The 21,289-nt window shown below is 39.0% G+C and overlaps 1 protein-coding gene across 9 annotated transcripts in view; it reads left to right on the top strand.

The window, feature by feature from the left end:
- TBC1D32 (TBC1 domain family member 32) overlaps nt 1-21,289 on the top strand; it is a 66,189-nt gene that overhangs the window by 1,048 nt on the left and 43,852 nt on the right. For 7 of the 9 annotated variants that reach the window (XR_008329526.1, XR_008329525.1, XR_008329527.1 and 4 more), the window contains exons 2-18: nt 1,437-1,591; nt 2,487-2,648; nt 6,847-7,024; nt 8,494-8,565; nt 9,158-9,283; nt 11,107-11,185; nt 11,293-11,396; nt 11,495-11,556; nt 12,261-12,396; nt 13,731-13,790; nt 14,148-14,247; nt 14,598-14,735; nt 16,060-16,149; nt 16,430-16,572; nt 17,382-17,512; nt 18,931-19,132; nt 20,476-20,558. Coding sequence is in view for 6 of the 9 variants with exons in the window: in XM_053381796.1 (XP_053237771.1) it covers nt 1,437-1,591; nt 2,487-2,648; nt 6,847-7,024; nt 8,494-8,565; nt 9,158-9,283; nt 11,107-11,185; nt 11,293-11,396; nt 11,495-11,556; nt 12,261-12,396; nt 13,731-13,790; nt 14,148-14,247; nt 14,598-14,735; nt 16,060-16,149; nt 16,430-16,572; nt 17,382-17,512; nt 18,931-19,132; nt 20,476-20,558 (2,021 nt within the window). In the remaining 3 variants the exon portion in view is untranslated. Of the gene's footprint in view, nt 1-1,436; nt 1,592-2,265; nt 2,458-2,486; nt 2,649-6,846; nt 7,025-8,493; nt 8,566-9,157; nt 9,284-11,106; nt 11,186-11,292; nt 11,397-11,494; nt 11,557-12,260; nt 12,397-13,730; nt 13,791-14,147; nt 14,248-14,597; nt 14,736-16,059; nt 16,150-16,429; nt 16,573-17,381; nt 17,513-18,930; nt 19,133-20,475; nt 20,559-21,289 lie in introns of those variants that run through there. The other 2 variants (XM_053381798.1, XM_053381799.1) reach the window with 2 other exon arrangements.

The raw sequence follows: 21,289 nt of genomic DNA, 5'->3' as shown, positions 1-21,289 counted from the left end.
TCACTGGTTTGCTCATTTCTATACACAGGGTGCCTACATTCTTCATGGACTGGTTGCATATTTTGTTATGTGCAAATGGCTTTAGATACCTATTAGGTCCATAAATTACCATATAGCATATATTCAACACACAAAAAACAGCGACAATTTATTGTTGACAAAGGACAGCTGGACATATAAAGGACCCCATTACCTTCAGTAGCTTAAGGCCTCATCAAGCCTAAATCCGGCCCTGATAATTCTGTATATGTTTACTTTGGAAGTATCTTTACGGAGTTTAGGAGGATTTATTCCTGAGTTCAAGGTGCAGAGAAATGTGACATTAGGGAAGCAATCCTATACACAAGAAGCTAGTGTAAAGTAGTGCCAAGTTAAACTGATTTAAAGTACCATACACCAGAGCCTAATGGGGCTACTTCTGGCTGAGCTGGCCCAAGCCTGGCAGAGAGAAAACAATCCTTGAAAACAGTTACACCACCCTTTTGCATATCTCCCCCATCCCAGCTGAGCCAAGACCATCAGGTGAGATGTTCCTGGAACATGGCAGGGGCAGGGGAGATAAGCTGGTGTATCTCTTGCTAAGCCAAGGATGGAAGGAGTTAAGTCAGTGTAGCCCAGCCGTGCTGGCAACTCTCAGCCAGAGATCTGCCAGATCCTAACCTTGCTCTTCCTATAGATTGCTCCCTAGGCACTTCTTTCTCTGAATTCACTTTTGTTTGGGTGTAGTCATGATTCCATTTGTATGGCCATTGTTTTTGATGTGGTAAAATACATAAAGCATTCATTTAGTTTCACTGAAGTCTTTTGCCATGAAAGTTTCAAGTGTTAACTGAGTTGTCTTCAGTACTACATTTCTAATGTTAATAAAACTCAGAGTGGCCCCTTGTATAGGCATGACTAACTTAGCTGACTTCATTTTGATGGGTTTTCTTTGAGTACGATTTAGTTGGATACAACCCTAAGTTCCTCACAAGTTATTAAGGTCTCTCTACCTCTGCCCAAAATCAATTTCCTAGTGCCTCTTGTTCTTACTCCCCCAAACTTTGATGGATTTCACATTTCTAAGAATGGAGGAATTATTTACGGGTGCCAAGAAAACCTAACACTTTCTTTTTATGACCTTGATCATCCACTGTCAGCCCAAAGCCATATCTGTAGGCCCATTCATGCTAATAAAGATGATAAAATAGCACTCCTTTTACCTGTGTCACGGCTGCCTGAGAGAAAGGCAGTAAAGGAAAGAAAAAACCAGGAATTTGGGCCTAGGGAATGCAGGTAATACAGCAACAGCAGATAATAATCATATAAAATTAGAATTACATTTCTGTTAAGAACTTACTACGCTTCATTTCCTTTCAGTCTAAATCTGTAAAAGCTTAGAGTGAGTTGTGTATTAGAGTATTACAGAAATGCGATATTTATGCTTATTTCTTTAGATGTCTCATTTTTCTAGTGAAGATGAAGCTCTTTTGCAGTCTATGCTCAGACAGTTACTGCAAAGTGTCAAAGAAAAAATCACAGGAGCGCCATCAGTAGAGTGTGCAGAAGAGATTCTTCTACATCTGGAGGAAACAGATGAAAATTTTCACAAGTAATTTTTTTGAAAGTTTATTTTTGTGTCATCGTTGAAGCAACTGAATAGTGACTGCTGATCCATGTGGGGAAACTTGCTGCTGCAGTTTTGCAGCTGATGACTGGCAGTAAGCAATGTTTTTGATAGTGTGTTGTTAGAACATTGCGGGTACTCATACATATAATGTTCAAGTCAGTTGATTTTAGAAATTGAGATGTTACAATCCTGCAGATGCCTTTAAGAAACAATTTCCAACTTAGTTAAATGCTTGTCTGTCATTCACAGGGTGTTTCTACCAAGCTACTCATGTGGAAAGAATTATTGCTTGCCCCAGGTCTGTGGGCAAGCGGTTAATTGTAAGATACTTTGGAATGAAAAAAAATACTGAGCCATCTGTACAAAACTAGCAGGCTGCTTTGTGGCATTATGTATAATAACTGAAAACATTTGTGAACTATGGTTTTTGAGACATTAGATATATCTTTACATTTTCTTTTTTTATGTGTGTTTGATAATTTTGCAGCCACAGGATTATGTACACTAAGTATTTATGGAGAAATACTTTATTTTTTCCAGTTGGCAGATAGACCACAAATTCTTTTAAAGCTCGGTGTGAGTTAAATACCTAGTTTCTTTTCACCTCTGCAAATCTACTGTTAAAAACCTGCTAATCTTTCATGACATCTCTACAGCAGAGGTGGGGAACCTGTGGAATCTAACAACCAGATGTCTCATCAGCCCCAGCCAGCGTGGCTGGTGGTCAGAGATGATAGGAGTAACATCTGGAAGACCACAGGTTCCTAGACCAACTCCTGCTGTACAGAATTCTAGCAGTAGCCTGATGAAATACAGTTTATGTAACATTGAAAATACAACAGCACAAAGTAAGTTATACTTTACATGTTTATTACAGCTATGAATTTGTGAAGTATCTTAGGCAATATATAAGTAGCATGCTGGGCTCCGTAATAGAAGAAGAAACTGAGAAATGTACATCTGCACAAAATCAGGGTGAAGGATCTGGCTATGATACACTGGTACAGCATGTTACTAAAAAGACTCGAGAATCAAAAGAGTGAGTACATGTACAAAACACATGTAAAAACCTACAGTGTCCAAAAAGAATGACTTTCTCAAATGTTCTTTCCTGCTTATACTTGATTTTATCGGTTCCTGGCACTGTCCTTCAGAAATCGTGTCCCTTCATTATTGTAACTCTTCTGAAAGATTGGCTTCAGATTTGGCATTGTTTGTAATATTTCCTTGCTTAAGCCAGAAAAAATTGCTTTATGCTGGCATTAAAACTCAAACAAGTGGCCCTGCAACAAAATACTGCAGTGTAGAATACTGGTTTCCAGCCATTGTATCCTGTCCTCACCCCCTGGTTTTCCTCTCCTCTCCTTGAATGTTAGCCAGCATCCCAGGCCCACTGAACATATCCAGTCCTCACTAGGCTAATTTTGGGTTGTTGTTTTTTCCTCTCCTTTGGGATCTTTTTGAGGGTGGGGTGGGGTAGACGCACTTGGTATCCAATTCCAGCTACATTTATTATTTTTTCAGTCAAGATCTAGTTTTTCAGTGTGAACAATATGTCTGTTGTGTGTGTCTCCTTCTGTTCCTGCAGCTCTATTCTGCTCCCACCCAACCATGTTAGTTTTTCCTTTGCATCTCAATAGTTTTGGTTGGCCACTATGAGAACAGGATGGTGACTAGATGGGTTACTGGCCTGATCCAGCAGATTCTTCTAATCTTCTTGGTTTGTGCTGTGGAGTAGTTCAGGGGCTGGGTTGTTTGTTTGTTTTTTGAATTGGTGTCTCCCTTCCTTAGCTTTCTACCCCGCAGAGTTTTTTTGGTACTTGTATGTACCTCAGAATTATGCTGAGTCTGCCTATACCTCGCTCATGTGTCAGTGGTATGATTTTGATTCCATAAGTATGAGCATGGGAAGACTTGGTATTAATGTGCACCTCACATTTCATGCTTATCCTGAGACACCTGTTCTTTCTGAATGACTGTTTCTGCTGCTTTGTTCAAACAAGTGTGCTAGGTACCATGGAATAATGGCATGGTGTCGCAGTCCTATACATGCGTACTCAAGGAGTAAGCCAATTGGGTTCAGTGGGTCTTACTTCCATGTAAATGGAATTGTAGCCAAAATTGTAGAGTGTAGTTTGACCAGAAATGTTGAGAAGATATATCCTGCTTAAAACTAATTCAGATGAATTTGTACAATAAGCTATTTACAGTAAGTACTTTACCAAAGAATGCAACGCAGCCCCCTAAGTTCAAAGTTTCACTGCATTTACAGTACATTTTACAAAATGTCTCTGGAAGGAAGCAGTGCAATAAGTACAGCCAATTTATTATCTAAAAGCCGTCACCAAAAATTACTCTTTGTTTTTTGTTTTTTTTTTGTATTTGTTGCAGTAGTTTTTTCTTCTGCATCTTTTTTTTTAATGCTACTTTAAAGCACTGTGCTGCAGAATACCTCACTGTAACAAGCTAGAGGTATGCACACAATGTTTATGCATCTTTACTACCTCTAAGAAGGGATTCAGGGAGGGACTGTAAACTATAATCTGTTGCCCATCAGGTGGTCCAGTAAAAAGATTTCGGTTAAGTGGGATTTTCACTGTTCAGTGTAATTACATTGGTACTGTCGGATGTGAGGACATATCTGTCCTTGGCATTAATTGGGGATGCCTGTGTGAGCATGACACTGCTGTGTGTATGCTTGTGCTTTTGTGTTCATAGGTGGAATTGGATTAGGGTATATGATTGTCAACAATTTCTGTGAATAGTAGCAAAATTAGAACTCAATTATAATTATTTACAACTGGAAAGCAGTGCATTCAATAAATACTAATTGTGGAAATGTTTCTGTCAGCCCAGTTATGAGTTTTTACCAAACAAAATATTACTGGAAGTGTTGATCACTTTAAATATAGCCAGATAACCTTCAGACAGAGGGAGATTGCAATACAAATGTGAAAGTACCAAGGGTAAGGAGGACCCCTTGTAGAAAAGTTCAGTGAACCTCTAATGATGAGATCAATCTTAGGAACATTTTAATAGTAATTTCAATGATATGTGGATGGCCTTGTTCTGTGAGAGGAAATTAGAAATGTCATTGTGAAAAACTTCGTTACTTAATCAGTGCTTAATTGCTTTTATAAATTAATGTGTGGACTGCTGTATTTTTAATAAGCCATTTATTTACATTTAGGAATGGCATGTCAGTTTTGAGCCAACCGCACAAAGAAATAATTTTTAGAGAGCACAGATGAATGCCAGGCTATGTTCATTCCTGTAGGGTAGTCCTTGTTTATATAAAAAAACCCCAAGGCTAGATACTGTTATTTAGGATTCTCAATCTTCATGGGTTTCTTTTTTAAGACTGTAAAGGGGAGTGATTAGGAAGGCAGTGTATAAAAGCACAAATAAATATCCCATATACCCTTTACTTCACAGTACCCTTTCCCTTTTCACTGGGAGGACGGACTACTGTATCTCTAGTGGGAGGGAGTTCCATGACCTGGGCACTGCCAAGGATAAGGCCCTATCTTGCATCATTGATACATCTGTTGACAGGACCACATTAAGGACCTACCCTGCAGACTACAGTGTCTGACTAGGCAGATACAGGAAGAGGCAGTATTTCCAGCATTTGGGCTCTAAATTGTTTAGGGCTTTATATGCTAACATTAACACCTTGAGTTGGGCCTGGTAGCAAATGGGCATTTAGTGCAATTCCAGAAGGATAGGTATAATAATAATAGTAGTAGTAATACTTTTATTGTCAGTGTTCAACCTGTGTACAATGAAATTAACCGAGCCTCCCCCTCCCAACACTCAATCTCATTGCACTCTGTGTGCTTGTTGCACAACACACCAACCCCGAAAGTCAGTTGCACTATATTATTTTCCATTCAGCAGCCTAACAGCCCACAGATAGAAACTGTTTTTTAGCCTGTTGGTATGACTGATTATACTTCTATATCTCCTGCCCGAGGGTAGAAGATTAAAGAGGTGCTGGCCGGGGTGTGAATCGTCCCTGAGAATTTTTCTCGCTCTCCTAAGGCAACGAATCCTTACGATGTCATCTAGCGTGCTCAGGGGACAGCCAATGATATCATGTGCTGTGTTCACCCCCCTCTATAAAGACTTTCTCTCCGTGGTTGTCAAGCCAACGTACCACACTGTGATACAATATGAGAGGACACTTTCTATTGTGGACCGGTAGAAGGAGGTCATCAATTGTTGTTTAACATTGTTCTTTCGCAAGACCCTGAGGAAATGGAATCTCTGCTGGGCCTTCCTAACCACCTGAGTTATATTGTTTTTCCAAGTGAGGCCTTCACTAAGATAAACTCCCAGGAATTTAAAGGAAGAGACTCTCTCCACACAACCCACCCACCCCCCGATATACAATGGGGCTAGTTGCCCTCTCTTCCTCCAAAAGTCCAAGTATAATATGATAGTGTTCTGCTGCAACTTCAGACTGTCTTCAATGGTAGCCCCATGTAGATTGCATTACAGTAGTCAAATCCAGAGTTCAACAGAGCACGGACCACTGCAGCAAAGCTGTTGCAATCTAGGAAGGCACATCAATTTAAACTGGAGATAGGCATTCCTAGAACTGAGATTATTTGGGCCTCAAGCAACAAAAGTGGTATAGTCTTTGAATCTGCTCCTACAGGGGATAGTGGCTTCATCCAGAACAGATTTATTCCCCACCTGCCCACAACAGCACCTTTATCTTGTCAGAAAATATATAGAACCTAAAAACACCCAAGGCAGCCTTGACTAGGTTTCCCAAAGATATGGTTTGTGGTTCAGCAATACAGAGACTGTATTTTCCTGTTCTGTTGCTCTTTGGTCCCAATACTGGCTTGGTTGCTTTGTATCTGAATGTAAATCAGTTTGCTATGGCAATCTGTGACCTTTTCTATTTTCCAGTTAAGTCTCCACTTTCAAGTTTATTGTGTAAAAGTCCTTCAGTGAATAGGTACTAACATTTGTATGGTTTCCCTCTCGTATGGTTGGACATATCTGAAGGTAACTTCCCAACCATTGCTTCGCCTTAGAAGTTTCTGTTCTGACTGTAATGCTACCAGTGCAAAGCCCCCACAAAAAGAGACCATTCACTTCCTATTGACTGTACTTACCTACCCACAACTAAGTCCCATTGATGTTCGTGCTTAGGAGTTCAGCCTGTGTGTAATAAGATTTGTGAACTTGCTTGTTTTTATAACATTTGTTCTGCTCTGAAGGTATAGAGAAATGATGCATTCTCTGAAGAATGTTATGATGGTTGTAGTTGAATCTTTAATTAACAAGTTTGAAGAAGATCAGATGCGCTATAAGGAAATTCAGAGGAAAGTGAAAACAGAACAGCACAGCAGTTACTATACAGATAATTGCTCTGATAGTGATTCTTCATTTAATCAGGTATGGCCAAGTCTATGTAATAATCTTGTGGGGCCACCATCTTTTATGCTGTTGTAACAACAAGGGTGTAAGGGGAAGGCACGGGTGTGGTAAGGAATGGAAGAGTGACTAGTTGGCCATAGTTGCCATTCTATCCTCCCCTGGGCTGGGCCTTACTTCCCTGATGACATAGAGCTATGCCACCAAAATAGCTGTCATATCTAAATACACTCCCATTAGAGTTAATGGAGAGCCCTAGTTGGTTTCTGTGATTTCATCTTCATGTTCCTCTTGTTTGTTGCTGATGAAATCAATGAGAAATTCTTTTCTCTGACTTACACTGCCAGTTGAGGCTATATTTTCTTTAGATTGTTACTGCAAAATCAATAGATAAAATCCATTCCATTTAGATCGAGGGCTGGAAGCCTATTGGTTTTTATGGGGTTGCATTATCTCCACTGAAAGTTAGAATACCTTATCTGAGGGCATGCATAGAATTCTCACAGCGTTAAGATTTCCCATCAACCTCAGTGCAGTTCTACACATCTCCGCTTTGTGCACAGGGTACCCACAATATTGAAGTCAGTTTAAGTTGTTGTTGGTATATCTGTGTCTCGAGAGACAATGGAGTGCTCCTCCAGGGGTGTAGTCAAACTGCTGTGTTAGCACCACTGAAGTGACCTCCTGGAGATGCATCCTGGGCAGTGTGTATGGAGGTCCTGAGCTGCCCAGATGACAAGACCCCCACTCTTGGCCTTGCTATTATGGCCCAACGGAAAGCAGAACTATACATTTGACACCAGCTTGACTGCAGGAGTTGCTGGAAGGAGGCATACAACCGCCTTAGGGCTCAATACGCCAGAGCCTGTCTTCGCATGCAGGCGGAAGTGCCTAATTCATTAATTCCATCAGCTATCTTCACTTGGTTTAGCTGGCCAGCTGTCACATTCTGACAGCTTCTAGGAGCCACAGGTTAGAGCTGAGTGCAGGGTGGGGACCAAAGGTGTACATGCACCCCATACAATTTAAGTACTAAGCCTAATTACAATACTTTACTTCCCAGATAAAAGTTAATATTCAAAATGTTTGCTATGTACTTAAACCTTCTCAATGATTCCTCCATTGCAGGGGTTAGACTAGATGATCCTAGGGTCCCTTCTAATTCTACAGTTCTATGATTCTGTGGGTTTTTTTACTGGGAGCAACACTATAAAGTTTAGGTCTTTCCAAAATGTCTTACTTTTATTTCTACAAAATGTTATGGTTGGTATCACATGTTGTATAATTAAAAATAGAAAGGTTATTAAAAATAGAAAGGTAACATTTTCCCCTTATATTTGATAATTAACAATACCCCTCTTAATATTTCATTAAGATAATGTGAATCCCTTAAAGATAATTTTTATTTCACTAATAATAGCTAATTATTATAGTTATTAATCTTTTTAATTTAATGAGTTACTTAATGAGCATTTTGCAATGTGTTACAGAGTTACACATTCATGAATCAAGAACAATTGCAACTACTGGTAGAAAGGCTTGATCCGGCACAACCTAAGGAGGTGAGTCTAAAAGGCAAATGGACACACCCACTTAGACAATACTTTTTATTTTAGCACATCTTAAGCTCACGTTGCTTGAGTGAACTTGGATAGTCTCATTTGGAGGGGGCATGATTGATTATTAGTTCTTTATACGAGTGCGGGCTTGAGACTTAGGAAGAGGAAGGAGAGATCTAGAAAGCAGAAGTATGGAGGCATTGTGCAGGAGAGCTAAAGGTGGAAAACATAGAGGAGGGTAGACGATTCTGTGGTCCACTGGTTGTGTGTGTAGGTATACACACACACACACACACACACACACACACACACAACCTGTTGCACCAGAAGTGGTTTAGTCATGCTGGCCTCATGACCCGGAAAGCTGTCTGTGGACAAACGCTGACTCCCTCAGCCAGGAAGCAAGATGAGTGCCGCACCCCATAGTCACCTTTGACTGGGCTTAACTGTCCAGGGGTCCTTTACCTTTACCTTATCGTGTGTGTGTGTGTGTGTGTGTGCGTGCACGCATCATCACATTGGTTGAAGATTTCTGTTTTATTATGATAATACCCTTTGTGATTTTTTAAACCCACATCTTACCTTGATGTTGCAGGTGCGTCAGGAAGCTATGCAGACATTGTGTTCTGCTCCTCCATCTGATATATTAAACTGTGAGAGTTGGGCTAATTTACGTAAACATCTTGCAACAGCACTTTCAGATCCGGATTCCAGTTTCAGTGTAAGGAAATTATTTTTTACCATTCCTCATTTATATAGTGTGCAAAATCAAAGCACATGCAAAGATTTTATGTACCTCTCAGAAATTCCATGGAGAAAAGTGACTACTGGGATTTTAAATGAAGCAGGTCAAGTATATCTTTCTTTATAACTACTACTACTTCTTCCTTGAATAGCATGCATATATATGCAGTGTTTTAATTGTCCCTGTTGTATCGCAGGGATCGGGAAGCTTTTCTATTTGGTAGGCTGAATCCTGAGCTTCCCCACAAGCCATTTTGATAGGTGAACAGAGCTTTCAACCTGTCAGTCACTTCATACCATTACAACATCAGGTGGCAACTTCAGGCATGCTCACTGTCAGTGCTGATGGGTGATCACAGCGTCGCTGCTTGCAAAAGAATAATTGCAAGCTCAGTTTAAGCTCCTGATTGTTCCTTTGTAAGTACTTCCTTACCTGCCCCACACTTGTTGCCTCATATGACATGGTTTGGGGAAAACAGCCTTGCGGGCCAAATTGAGAGCACTGCTGGGTCTCATTTGGCCTTTGGGCTATGTGGTGTTACACATTTTTTGAATGAATGTAAAATATCAATAATAATATTTATTTATTTATTACCTATACCCCGCCCATCTGGCTGGGTTTCCTCAGCCACTCTGGGCGGCTTCCGACAGAAGATTAAAAATACATTAAGACATCAGTCATTAAAAACGTATCTAAACAGGGCTGCCTTAAGATGTCTTCTAAATATTAGATAGTTGTTTATTCCTTTGACATCTGATGGGAGGGTGTTCCACAGGGCAGGTGCCACTACCGAGAAGGCCCACTGCCTGGTTCCCTGTAACTTTGCTTCTTGCAGTGAGGGAACTGCCAGAAGGCCCTCGGCGCTGGACCTCAGTGTCCAGGCAGAAGGATGGGAGTGGAGATGCTCCTTCAGGTAAACACTGAAATAGAAAGCCTGCAGGACTATAGCAAACCTTCTGCCTTCCAATATAGTAATATATCAATAAGCTATCTTATTGTTTGATACAGTGGTGGTGTGATCTCCCATCAAGGTAACTCCAGATATTGAGGGAGAGGTCCTGTAGGTACATTTTGGCATGGCCTCTATACAACGTGTTTAGTGTATACAGTCATACCTTGAGTTGAAGTTGCTTCAGGTTGAGCGCTTTCGGGTTGCGCTCCGCAGTCACCCGGAAGTAACAGAACGTGTTACTTCTGGGATTCGCCGCTCACTTATGCGCAGACGGTCAAAATGACGTCACACGCATACGTGGAAGCGGCAAATTGTGGCACGAACAGACGTGCAGACGCAGGTTGCATTTGCTTCAGGATGTGAATGGGGCTCTGGAACGGATCCCATTCGTATCTAGAGGTACCACTGTATAGCCTGTTGTTTGTGTGTTTATATATAGGCCCAAGTGCTTCAGCTGTCAATACAGGGAGTTATGTTATTATAATAATTTTCAGCTTTTGAATGAAAAGTCTACAGGTGCATCTGGTGTATGTTAGAGCTACAGAAGTTAGTGTGGTATAGTGGTTAGTATCAGGTTAGGACTATGGAGACCCAGATTTAAATCCCCATTCACTCATGAAGTTCACTAGGTAATTTTGGGCTATTGATTGTCTCTCAGCATAAACTACCTTACACAGTTGTTGTGAGGCAGAAAGACAACAGTTCGAAACGCCTTCGAAGAATGCTGGGTAAAAAATGAAATGAAATAAATTAACAAGTCAGATATTCTTTATAACATTGCTGCTGATGCAGAACATTGAAATTCTGTTTAGATTTTATGAACTAGCTTTCATTTTTACTGTTTCAGGACAAAGTTTTGAAATTCTATGCCAAGACATTTTCTTCCTCTCCACTAAATATGACAAGGGAACTGTATATAAGTTTGGGTAAGTTCATTAAGTCAAATGGAGAAATGTTACTTGCTTTCTGTAGCCAGCAACCATTTTAAAAATTTGCCTCTTAAATTATTTGGCAATTATTTATCTCTTTACAGCAAAGTATTTAGAGATGTACTTCCTTTCTGAAGATAGTTATGTTCCTACCATATCAATAGGTATTGATATAAGCAACCCAGATATAATCCGTTTACTTAAAAAGGTACAAATCAGTTTTCCCATATTTCTTTTTCAAATTTAGTTATTTTCCCCATCTAGACTTTAAAAAAAGCAAACAAGCTGTTTTTCTTTTATTCATAGATACGTCTGCTAAATGAGTACCAGAGGGAAGTACCATCTTTTTGGATTCGTCATCCAGAAAAGTATGTCACAATTATCCAATTGTTTCCTTAGTTTTCATTTGCCTGTTGCAATTTCTTTGTGCTAAATTACTAAAATCAGTGATTTATTAAACATGAAATTACTACTGCTACTCATCTGTCTTTTGATAGTGAAGTTTCTTGGTTCCATTGCTTGCTGTGATAAGTCAATCTGTGTCTATGAGGACAAAGTACCTTGACTTAAAACTCCCCAAACCAACTATTCTCTTTGTGCTATTTAATCTATGCCAGTTACTGGTTTCCTGATTTGGATTCTACAGGTGACACTTCTGTTTCCTGTTTGGTGATTTAGGATCACAATCACTTTCAACTGGTCCCTTTCAACTGGTCTTCACAATATTTAAGCATGGAGAATGGTGTTCTGCATACTCTAAATTATTATTGCAGTTTAACTCCAAAATGTATTCACAGTACCCCAGTAAACATACTCACAATATTGCTCATTGTAACTTTCTTAATCTCCTTTTGAAGGTGACTTTCTTTTGGTGTATACAAAATAAAAATAGTACATACAATTTATTGACTTTAAAAAATCATATTCACAGTAAAGTAGAAAATATTAAAATGCATCTGATTTCTTTCCCTTTTCAAATTCCTTTTTTGAATGATGAAGAGTCTAAATACAAAGGGCATCAGTATGAACATTGGGATTTTATTTAACAGCTCGTTCTTTATAACATATTTAGGTACATGGAAGAAATAATGGAGAGTACCCTGTCACTTTTGTCAGCAAAGCGTGAGTCAAGCCACCCTGTTTCTTTGGATCCTGTGTACTTCTTGGCTCTAGTTGATCTCAAGGCTGTTTGGTTTAAAAAATGGATGGTAAGCAAATGTATGTATTTTGCTGATTGCAGCTTCTTCTGTTAGTCCTTCAAGGTTATTGCTTTGTTGATAATGCCTTGAGCTAATAATCCTCTTAGTCCTTTTCTTCAAGAGGTTGATATTGAATGTGTCAGTGTAATGCAATAGATGAGATAAGTTGCAATTTCTGAGGAATTGCACGGAAGGTTGCAGGTTTCTCCTTCATCTGGCTTATTGGGAATGGTATGGGCTCACCAGGATAGAATGCAACCCACAGTAACATTTCAAACTAAACCAAACCTAGTTAAGAACATGGCAGGAGGAGGACTACTTGTATTTTAAAACCCCAAAAAAACTCGCACTGCAGGAATACTATAGCACTCTGCTAGCACATGATGGATGTAACACTAAATCCCACCATAAGCAAATTAATTGCATGATCCCTACAATGGAAATGCATCTTAGAGGCATGGTGTCTGGACTGTGCTTAAGAAATAGATGACTTAATCTATTACGCATGTGGAACGTCCCCTTGTTTTAGAAGGCTGTAGAGCAGGGGTCATCAAACTTTTTCAGCAGGGGGCAGGTCCACTGTTCCTCAGACCTTGTGGGGGCCCGGACTATATTTTGGGAAGAAAAAAACAACAAATTCCTATGCCCCATAAATAACCCAGAGATGCATTTTAAATAAAAGGACACATTCTGCTTATGTAAAAACACCAGGCAGGCCCCACAAATAACCCAGAGATGCATTTTAAATAAAAGGACACATTCTGCTTATGTAAAAACACCAGGCAGGCCCCACAAATAACCCAGAGATGCATTTTAAATAAAAGGACACATTCTACTCATGTAAAAACATGCTGATTCCCAGACCATCCGTAGGCCGGATTTAGAAGGCGATTGGGCCGGATCTGGCCTCCGGGCCTTAGTTTGCCTACCCATGCTGTAGAGCGTGGATGGTGAATTGGGAGCTCTCCATATGTTGGACTGAAACTTCCACTACCCCTGGCCATTGGCCATGCTGGCTAGGGCTAATGAGAACTGAAATCCAGCAACATCCACCCCTGCTGTAGAGTATGGGTAGAATTGTCCTTGGTGTCAATAGGCAGTAGTCAAAATGAAATTAAAATAGTGCTGTAGGTTTACGGACAATTTGAACTATTTTTCCAGTAAATACAAAGCACTTATTTGCTTCTCTACACACCTGTCTCCAAGCCAATATATATTAACATGGACTAGCTTCAGAACTTATTGTGCAATTTTGATCTTGTAATCAGTTGAAAAATAATTGAATCATTTTGATTTTTTACTCAGTGCTTTAAGTGTAATGTATGTCTGTTTTGTCATTTTAGCATGCATATTATAGCAGAACAGTGGTGCTAAGGCTACTTGAAAAAAAATACAAATCTTTGGTAAGTCTGTTTTTTCATCAGTCAATATCCTTTCTCATCAATACAAGGAACAAAGTACATATCAATTACAACTGAACCAAGACATATCTTAAGATATTACATACTCCTTAATTGATTTTTGTTTATCAATATGACCATTTAGGAAGTTCAGTTTCACATTCTAAATATGATGTTCTGCAGAGACTTTATAATTTACACTACTGCCTGTATGTACTTCTACCAACTCAAAATTCATGTGAAAAGGGTCAAATGCAAATTTGCTAATGATGTGAGTGAAGTGAATCTTCATTAATAAAGGGAATTGTGCAATAGGCATTTCCTGTGAATTTTGTTATACCTTGTTGTTTTATTCGTCAGATTATTGCATCTGTTGAGCAGTGTGTTTCCTATCTTGAAACTTGTGAATCAGTGATTGATAAAACAGGCAGGTTTAATTCTTTCTCCACATTGCATAATGGTAAGTAATTTTTCCATATGCTGAATAATATATATTTATTGGAAGTCTTCTTTTTTGCTTACATTTTAATAATATATGTAGCAGTGTTCCAGTAGCGCTTTTTATGACAAATGTTCAGAATATGTTCTATCTCAGAATTTCTAAATAACATTTCAACTGTGTGAGGCTTCCCTCCCACCTAGAAATGGCAAATCCAATTTTTATTGGTGGTTGCATTTTTTGTGATCTTGGCAGTTTTCTTTATAAATACATTATTGCCCATGATAGCAGTGATTGCTTGGACTCTAGTATACAAGAATGAAGCAAGAGACAGCACAGGTTTATTGACATGAACTGTCTTGTCTTTCAAGGTAATAAACAGAAGAATGTTTACACTGGAAAAGAATTACAGTATATATATTTTGTTCATTCCCTGAGCCTCTTAGGAAGATTGTTGATATATAAACAAGGCAGAAGACTTTTTCCTATTCAGCTGAAAAACAGAAAAGGTAAGTGCGTGTTAAAGAACACAGAAGCATAGAAACATGACATTGTGTTCTATTAGGGCCATTTTTCTAATTCTTTTTCAGCTTTGGTTCTGATGTTTGTGGGAGAGGGCTTATAGGTATCCAAAAGAGATTGTACAACAGGGTGTAAATTATGTGGCATAAATTACGTAAGCAGGACAGTTATTGAAGTGCCTGGTTCATTATCCCATGCTGTTCTATATAGAAGGATCACACATAAATTCCTGTCTCACTATTTTTATCTGGATTTTTTAAAACCTATTTATAACAAAACTTTGTTGTTTTCTGTAACAGTGGCGAAGCTGAGATGTTTATCAAAACTAACATGGTGACTTGATTTGGACATAATGCTAGACCATAGCTTAGTGCAGTGTAAACAACCTTCAGTTCATGCACTTTTATTCTCTTCAACCCATCTTTCCTGAGGAGGATTCAAGGAAGCATGTGTTTTCTGTTTTCAACTAACTGGTGTTTATTGTTATGTCCAAACCTTGGGAGTGAAGGGAAGTTACCAGATCTGCTAGTGTGCCAGTTCACAAATTTGCATGGACACATCTATTGCATGTACCTGTGGAAAAATGGGGAAATTAGAATACTGCTTTTGAGTTCTTTGCTGGAGACAATGACAGGTATGTGAGACAGAATTGCATTGGAATACTTTGCTTCCTTTGGGGAAGTTATCATGGCTCAGTAAGAGAACTGATATCAATGGAACTGGAACTCTGGTTAGTTTAAACTATAGTTAGTTGCAATAAGACAGCATCGAATCACAGTTTATGATTCTCCAAACATGGCATAGTTTAAATTAATCAGTTTCCCTAGGTGGGATGCAACAAAACTCTAGGTCATTTAACCCACAATTGTCTTATTTTCCACCTCCTGCTGTTGTACTGGAAGAGGAGGGTGAGGACAAGTGCCTGGGGCTCGCTTGTACTTATTCATGCAGTGCTGACTTATGGTTTTTCCAAGGCAGGTTGGTTTATGGCTATGAAGAAGTACACATTATCATCTTACACAATTATCTAAATATTCTTCCATCTGTCCTCCTTGGCCTGTGGCTGTTACAAAAAACGTTTGATTACATTATTTTCCAGGAGGGAAAACATGAACCCAACAGTTTATTTGACATTGGTGGAATAGCTCTACCAGTAATAAATTAAATTAAATGGTTTCTGTCTGTGAAGCAGTTGGAAATGGAAGAAAAGCTACAGCAATTTAACTTAAATTTGTATTCAGGTATTCGTTTGTTGTTGCTAATTAAATTATAAGTAACAGGAAGTTATTTTTCCCATTCTCTTTTTTGTAGATTTGATGTCCTTGACAGACCTTGTCGTAATGTTTACTCGTCTTATCTATTGCGCCCCAAATTGCCCAAAGACTCTTACAGTGCATTCAGGTAACATTGCCCTTTATATTTGCTCTGTTATTCTTTAATGTTCTTCTTTGTGAATAGAGGTTTGTTCACTTCCATATTTCTTAATCATTTCTGTGTCTGTAGACACCATGACATCATATTTAAAGTGAAAACTGAATGACTCTTCACATCTGATGGGTATTTGAAGTGGTGGGCTTGGCAAGAGGGAAGAAATATCACTTGTTTCTTTTCCTTTATCTGATTGTGTTGCTCACTCTGTTGTTCTTTACTATTTTGAAACAAGTCTCTTTTTATTTGTCAGGCAATTATTCTCCAGCAGGCCTTATTACTGATGTGCTCGGAATTCTTTGTGAGAGAAAAGAATGTGCAACTGAATGTCTATATACTAATACAGTGATAGAAGCACTTCTTCAGCCAATACATTATTTACTGAATGGAACAGAGGTTGGTTGTATTTCCTTCAAATAAACATGAATAAAACTCAATGTAGAAAAATGTAATGGCTGTGATCCATTTAATTGTCAGGCACAATGTGGTCTTGCGTATAACTAGTGAATGGAGATGTGCATTGCAAAAGAGTGAGAATTGCATTGGGGCCATTGTGTCTGTATCTGTTTCAATACAGCTGTGCACATCACAGTGAAATAAAACATATTGTTGACTGGGCTAAGCTGTAATGAATTACAAGAGCCAAAGTTAAAAATGGAGCTTGGGATTTGTGGGGAAAGGAGACAGGGAAGATTATGAAGAAAGCTGCATTTCATGTAAGTCAAGGGCAGCTAACCTATAACCCTCCAGTTGTTGGATTCCAGCTTCCATCATAAGGGATGTTGAGAATTATAGTCTTTTGACATCTGGAGAGTCATAGATTTCCATCCTTGTTTCAGTAAGAGAAGGAATGTGGAATTGGCATGCTGGTCTATTTTGGAAGTTAGCCCCATCTGTTTCTATTTTATATTTGAAATAAATGTTAATTCATTTTGAAAGGACTTGGGATTCTTCTGTTCTTGTTTGTCAGTTAACATTTAGATTTATCCTCACGGCTACTTTTAGCTAAATACAAATCAGCAGTATCATTTACAACTGTATTGTTAAAAATCAAAATAAAAATCAAAGCTCCATTGACATAAGCTGGATTATAATGTAAGAATGTCTCAGTCTTGTTACATTAATTTGCCTTTAGTTACACAAGGTTTGTAGACAAAAGTCTCTATAAAACATTAATCTTCAGAGTTTTTAAAATGTATGTGCAGGTGCATCTAAATTCTCCTGAAACAACTCTAATATATATAGCTGATATTTTGGCAAGGATTGCTGCTGCAGATGATGGTCTTTCACTCCTACTCTATGGAGGAGAGAAGCCCTCTGCCATGGAGGGTGGTAGGTAAGAGAATGTGTTTTAAAAGAACAAAAACAGTGTTATGAAATAAGTTCTTGTCTGTCATATCTAATTAGTTGTATATAAGTCTTGAGAGAAGCTTCCATGATTTGAATTATAAAATGAACAGCTTGAATGTTTTGTTGTTTATGCAAATGTACCTAAGGAGATAGTTCCCACACCTGTAGAAAACAGTCTGCATGCAATACCTGAATGGTCCGTACACTGTAATTTTCATGTTATTTCTCATTAGTCATGCTTTTGTTTCTTGGCTTAAAGTATTACTGCATTTGGTTGTAATGATAAACTATGATTTTTTTGTTATGTCAACAAACCTCAGGCTTGTGTACTCTCACCTACCTTCTCTCCATAAGAGGATATCAGAAGGTTTCATTTCTGTTTTAAACTAACCGCAATTAAACATTGTGTCTGAACCCATACAAATGTAGAATTAACTAATGTTTACTGAATTCAGTGGGAAACCTTGGATTAATGAGGTTGGCTTGTTGCAGTAGTAGCTAAGACTTAACTACAGTTTATGATTTGCATATATCATAAACTGTGGTTAATCAACAATCGAAGTGGAATGTTTCCATCTCCACAGCATTCTGGAGAAGGTGGCATGTAAGAGGAAATAGTTAAAGAAACATATTCCCAATTAAATTGAAGATGTGTTTCTGCTATCCTGGGAAATGTGGAGATATGAAAATTGTGTGCTTCTCAGAATACATCACCATTTTCACAGCAGTATAAATGCCTTCATACACCTTCCCTCAACCAGGTTGCTCTGTCTTAGAAATGAGCACAAACATTTCTAAATAGTTGAGATCATACCTATTTAGCACCTGGTATCATTGATTACGTCCTGTGGGTTGATATAAATCATATATAAAACTAATGGAGTTCTTAAAAAAAATGTAAAAAGGAAAAACTTGCAAATGCAATATCACTTTCTTAACAAAGAGCAGCTATGGCAAAGGGTCATAATCTGCATTATGACCACAATCCAAATGAATTGGGTGGGAAGGTGGTGGTGTAGAGAGTTATGCAGCATCTTCCAACAATATGGTTTCAATATGGATTGGGTCTTGCTGTTGCTTATTTGTTAAGAAACAGTCATACCAAGTCCTAAGCATGCTGCTCAAAAACGTGGTGGATGTGTTAGCTTCACTAAGAATAAAGCAGTTTTATAGGTGATCTCTGTGGAAGGAGGAGAGAAGCCTTCCTGGTTTGTTTTGCACATGTTTGTTCCCATCTTACATGGGAAGATGATAGGCAGTAAGTCTTTCTTTAGGCCAAGTCTCAGCATATTGTATAAGCAGAAGAAGGATTAACATTTCAATTACTAACTGAAAAGCTTTATTTCATCATAATTCTGCCGAATCAATAAAACATTGTTTTTTGAAATGTTTCATTCTTTGTAGCCTTAGGGGTGCACATACTATCGTTCAGTTTACAAAGAAGCTTCTTGATGAAGACATTTCTGTTCTTTCTGGGTCTGAGATGTTGCCAGTGCTCAAAGGTGCTTTCATCTTTATATGCCACCAGATGTATAGTACTTGCGAAGGCTTAGAGGTCTTGCTACCTTACCATTTACATGGATCTATTTCTGAGGCTTGGAAAAAGGTAGTCCTATCCTTGTTTATACAAAGTATATGTATAGAAGTTATGCAAAGGATGTTTATGTTTGCTTGTGTGTGCATCTGTTCCCAAAGGGTACTTTTTATGCTGAAAATGTAATGTAGTACAGATTTTATCATGGAAGTGGCACCTTAACATTATAATAACCCAAAGATGATTATTAGTTTCCCCCTCTTTGTAACAAGCATAGCAAAGAGGGAAGGGGAGTAGCAATTTCTCTTGGATCCCAACACTGCACGTGTACAGTGGTACCTCGTGTTACAGACACTTCATGTTATAGACGCTTCAGGTTACAGACTCCGCTAACCCAGAAATAGTACCTCGGGTTAAGAACTTTGCTTCAGGATGAGGACAGAAATCGTGCAGTGGCAGCGGGAGGCCCCATTAGCTAAAGTTGTACCTCAGGTTAAGAACAGTTTCAAGTTAAGAACGGACCTCCAGAACGAATTAAGTTCTTAACCCGAGGTACTGCTGTAGTTAAAAAATAGACAAGTCTTGTCCTCTCAGGCTGTGGGAAATATTGCCAGTATAGTATACAGATGTGTGCATTCTAATTTATATTATATGTGAAATAGGCTTGAATAGATGTTGGGAGCTTGAAGTATTTTTTAAAGTTGGCAAGTAGATCTGTTTGTTAATCTTCATTAGTCATGAAAAGTCAAGTGCTGCATTTCTTGCATGCATTGCTTTTGGTTCCAAGAGTTACATTAGAAACATTCACCAAGTAACTTCGTGATGCCCATAAGTTGGTCAGCTCCCAGCGCCCCACTATCACACGGGTGGTTGCTGCAGCAGCTGCTGCTTCTCACCTTGCACATTTGCAAGCTAGTTTATCTGGTGGTATCAGGATTTATTATTAGGTTATTAATGTAAGTGGTGAAGGATCCAAGCATCCATTTGGCTCTCTGGTGCATTGCAGTGTTGCTGCAATTGGGTAAAGCACGCTTGGAAGCAGGTAGCTGGCAGGTTTCTTTAACAGGCATATCTGGCAGTGGCGCTATAATGGTCTGGGATCTAGGCACCCACCATCACCCCTGCACACAAGTGGGTTTATCAGACAGCAGAAACAGCATTGTCATTGCAGCACCCCCACCAACAATGGCCAAGCAATGTTGACTGATAACTGCAGTAATGTCACTGCTGGGATCTGAAATGGTGGTAGGCACTCGGAGAGAGGCCCTCCGACAATCTGCAGATATGTCTCCCCTTAAGATGTCTCTGATGCTTAATCAAATATCCTTACCGTACTATGTTGTTAGCGATCATAATTTAGATTTGCTACTGTTGCTAACAGTAAATTTATGTAATTTGCTTTTCATTTCTGACAGACTAGTTTGCTTTCGGAGAGAATTCCAACGCCCGTTGCGGGGGCAGATTGTGTGTCATCAACAAGTCAAGAATCACAGAGCTTGTAAGTACTAGTTTGGGTTACCTGCTCAGAGATACATGAGAAAAGTCCTCAAAGCTGCAACATGGGGATTAGGTAACATTTAAAAACGAGAAATCTTTCTGATAAAGCTGTATTGCTGTTACCAGGCAGAGGCAACAGCAAAGTTCTGCATGGGAAAATAAAATACAGTTTAGTGGCTCGCACAGCCTCTTGCTTCCCTTTCCCTTTGCTCGCTCTGTCTTCCTCACTCCGTATTGTTTCTCCCATTTCTTCTCTTTGATTTCTGTTTCCTCTGTCACTGTGATTTCCATCCCTCCCCTCTCATTTGCTTTTCAGCTGTCCAGTATGTTGTCACTTCTGCCTTCATCAGTCCTCCGTATTTTCAGTCTTACTCTTCCTGTCAGCTACATCTGCTTCCTCTTTTTCATCTGCCCCCAGCCCCGTTTTGTTTACTAATGTTATTGTTGCTTTTCTTGTTCCTTCGTTTTCAATTCTTAACACATTCAGAAAGAAATCTTCCAGTGGCTTTTTGACATCTGTCGTGCAAGCCTCACATGGGAAAAGACCTGGGTGAGGCAGGCACATGGTACATGAGATGCAGTTTCAGTGGTTGGGGTGCAAATATGTCCACTTTTAGGGACCCCCCCCCATTTTTTCTACTTCTGCATAGCATGTAGTTCTCCTGAATATGAACATCTTTCCTCTTCTTTGGGTGTGTGTAGCTATCAGCTTTCACCGTTGAATGTTACTAT

Source organism: Podarcis raffonei, chromosome 3, assembly GCF_027172205.1.
Source record: "Podarcis raffonei isolate rPodRaf1 chromosome 3, rPodRaf1.pri, whole genome shotgun sequence".
Taxonomy (NCBI): Eukaryota; Metazoa; Chordata; class Lepidosauria; order Squamata; family Lacertidae; genus Podarcis; species Podarcis raffonei.
Note: the sequence above shows the minus strand (reverse complement) of the source record. Positions and strands in the feature narration are given on the sequence as shown.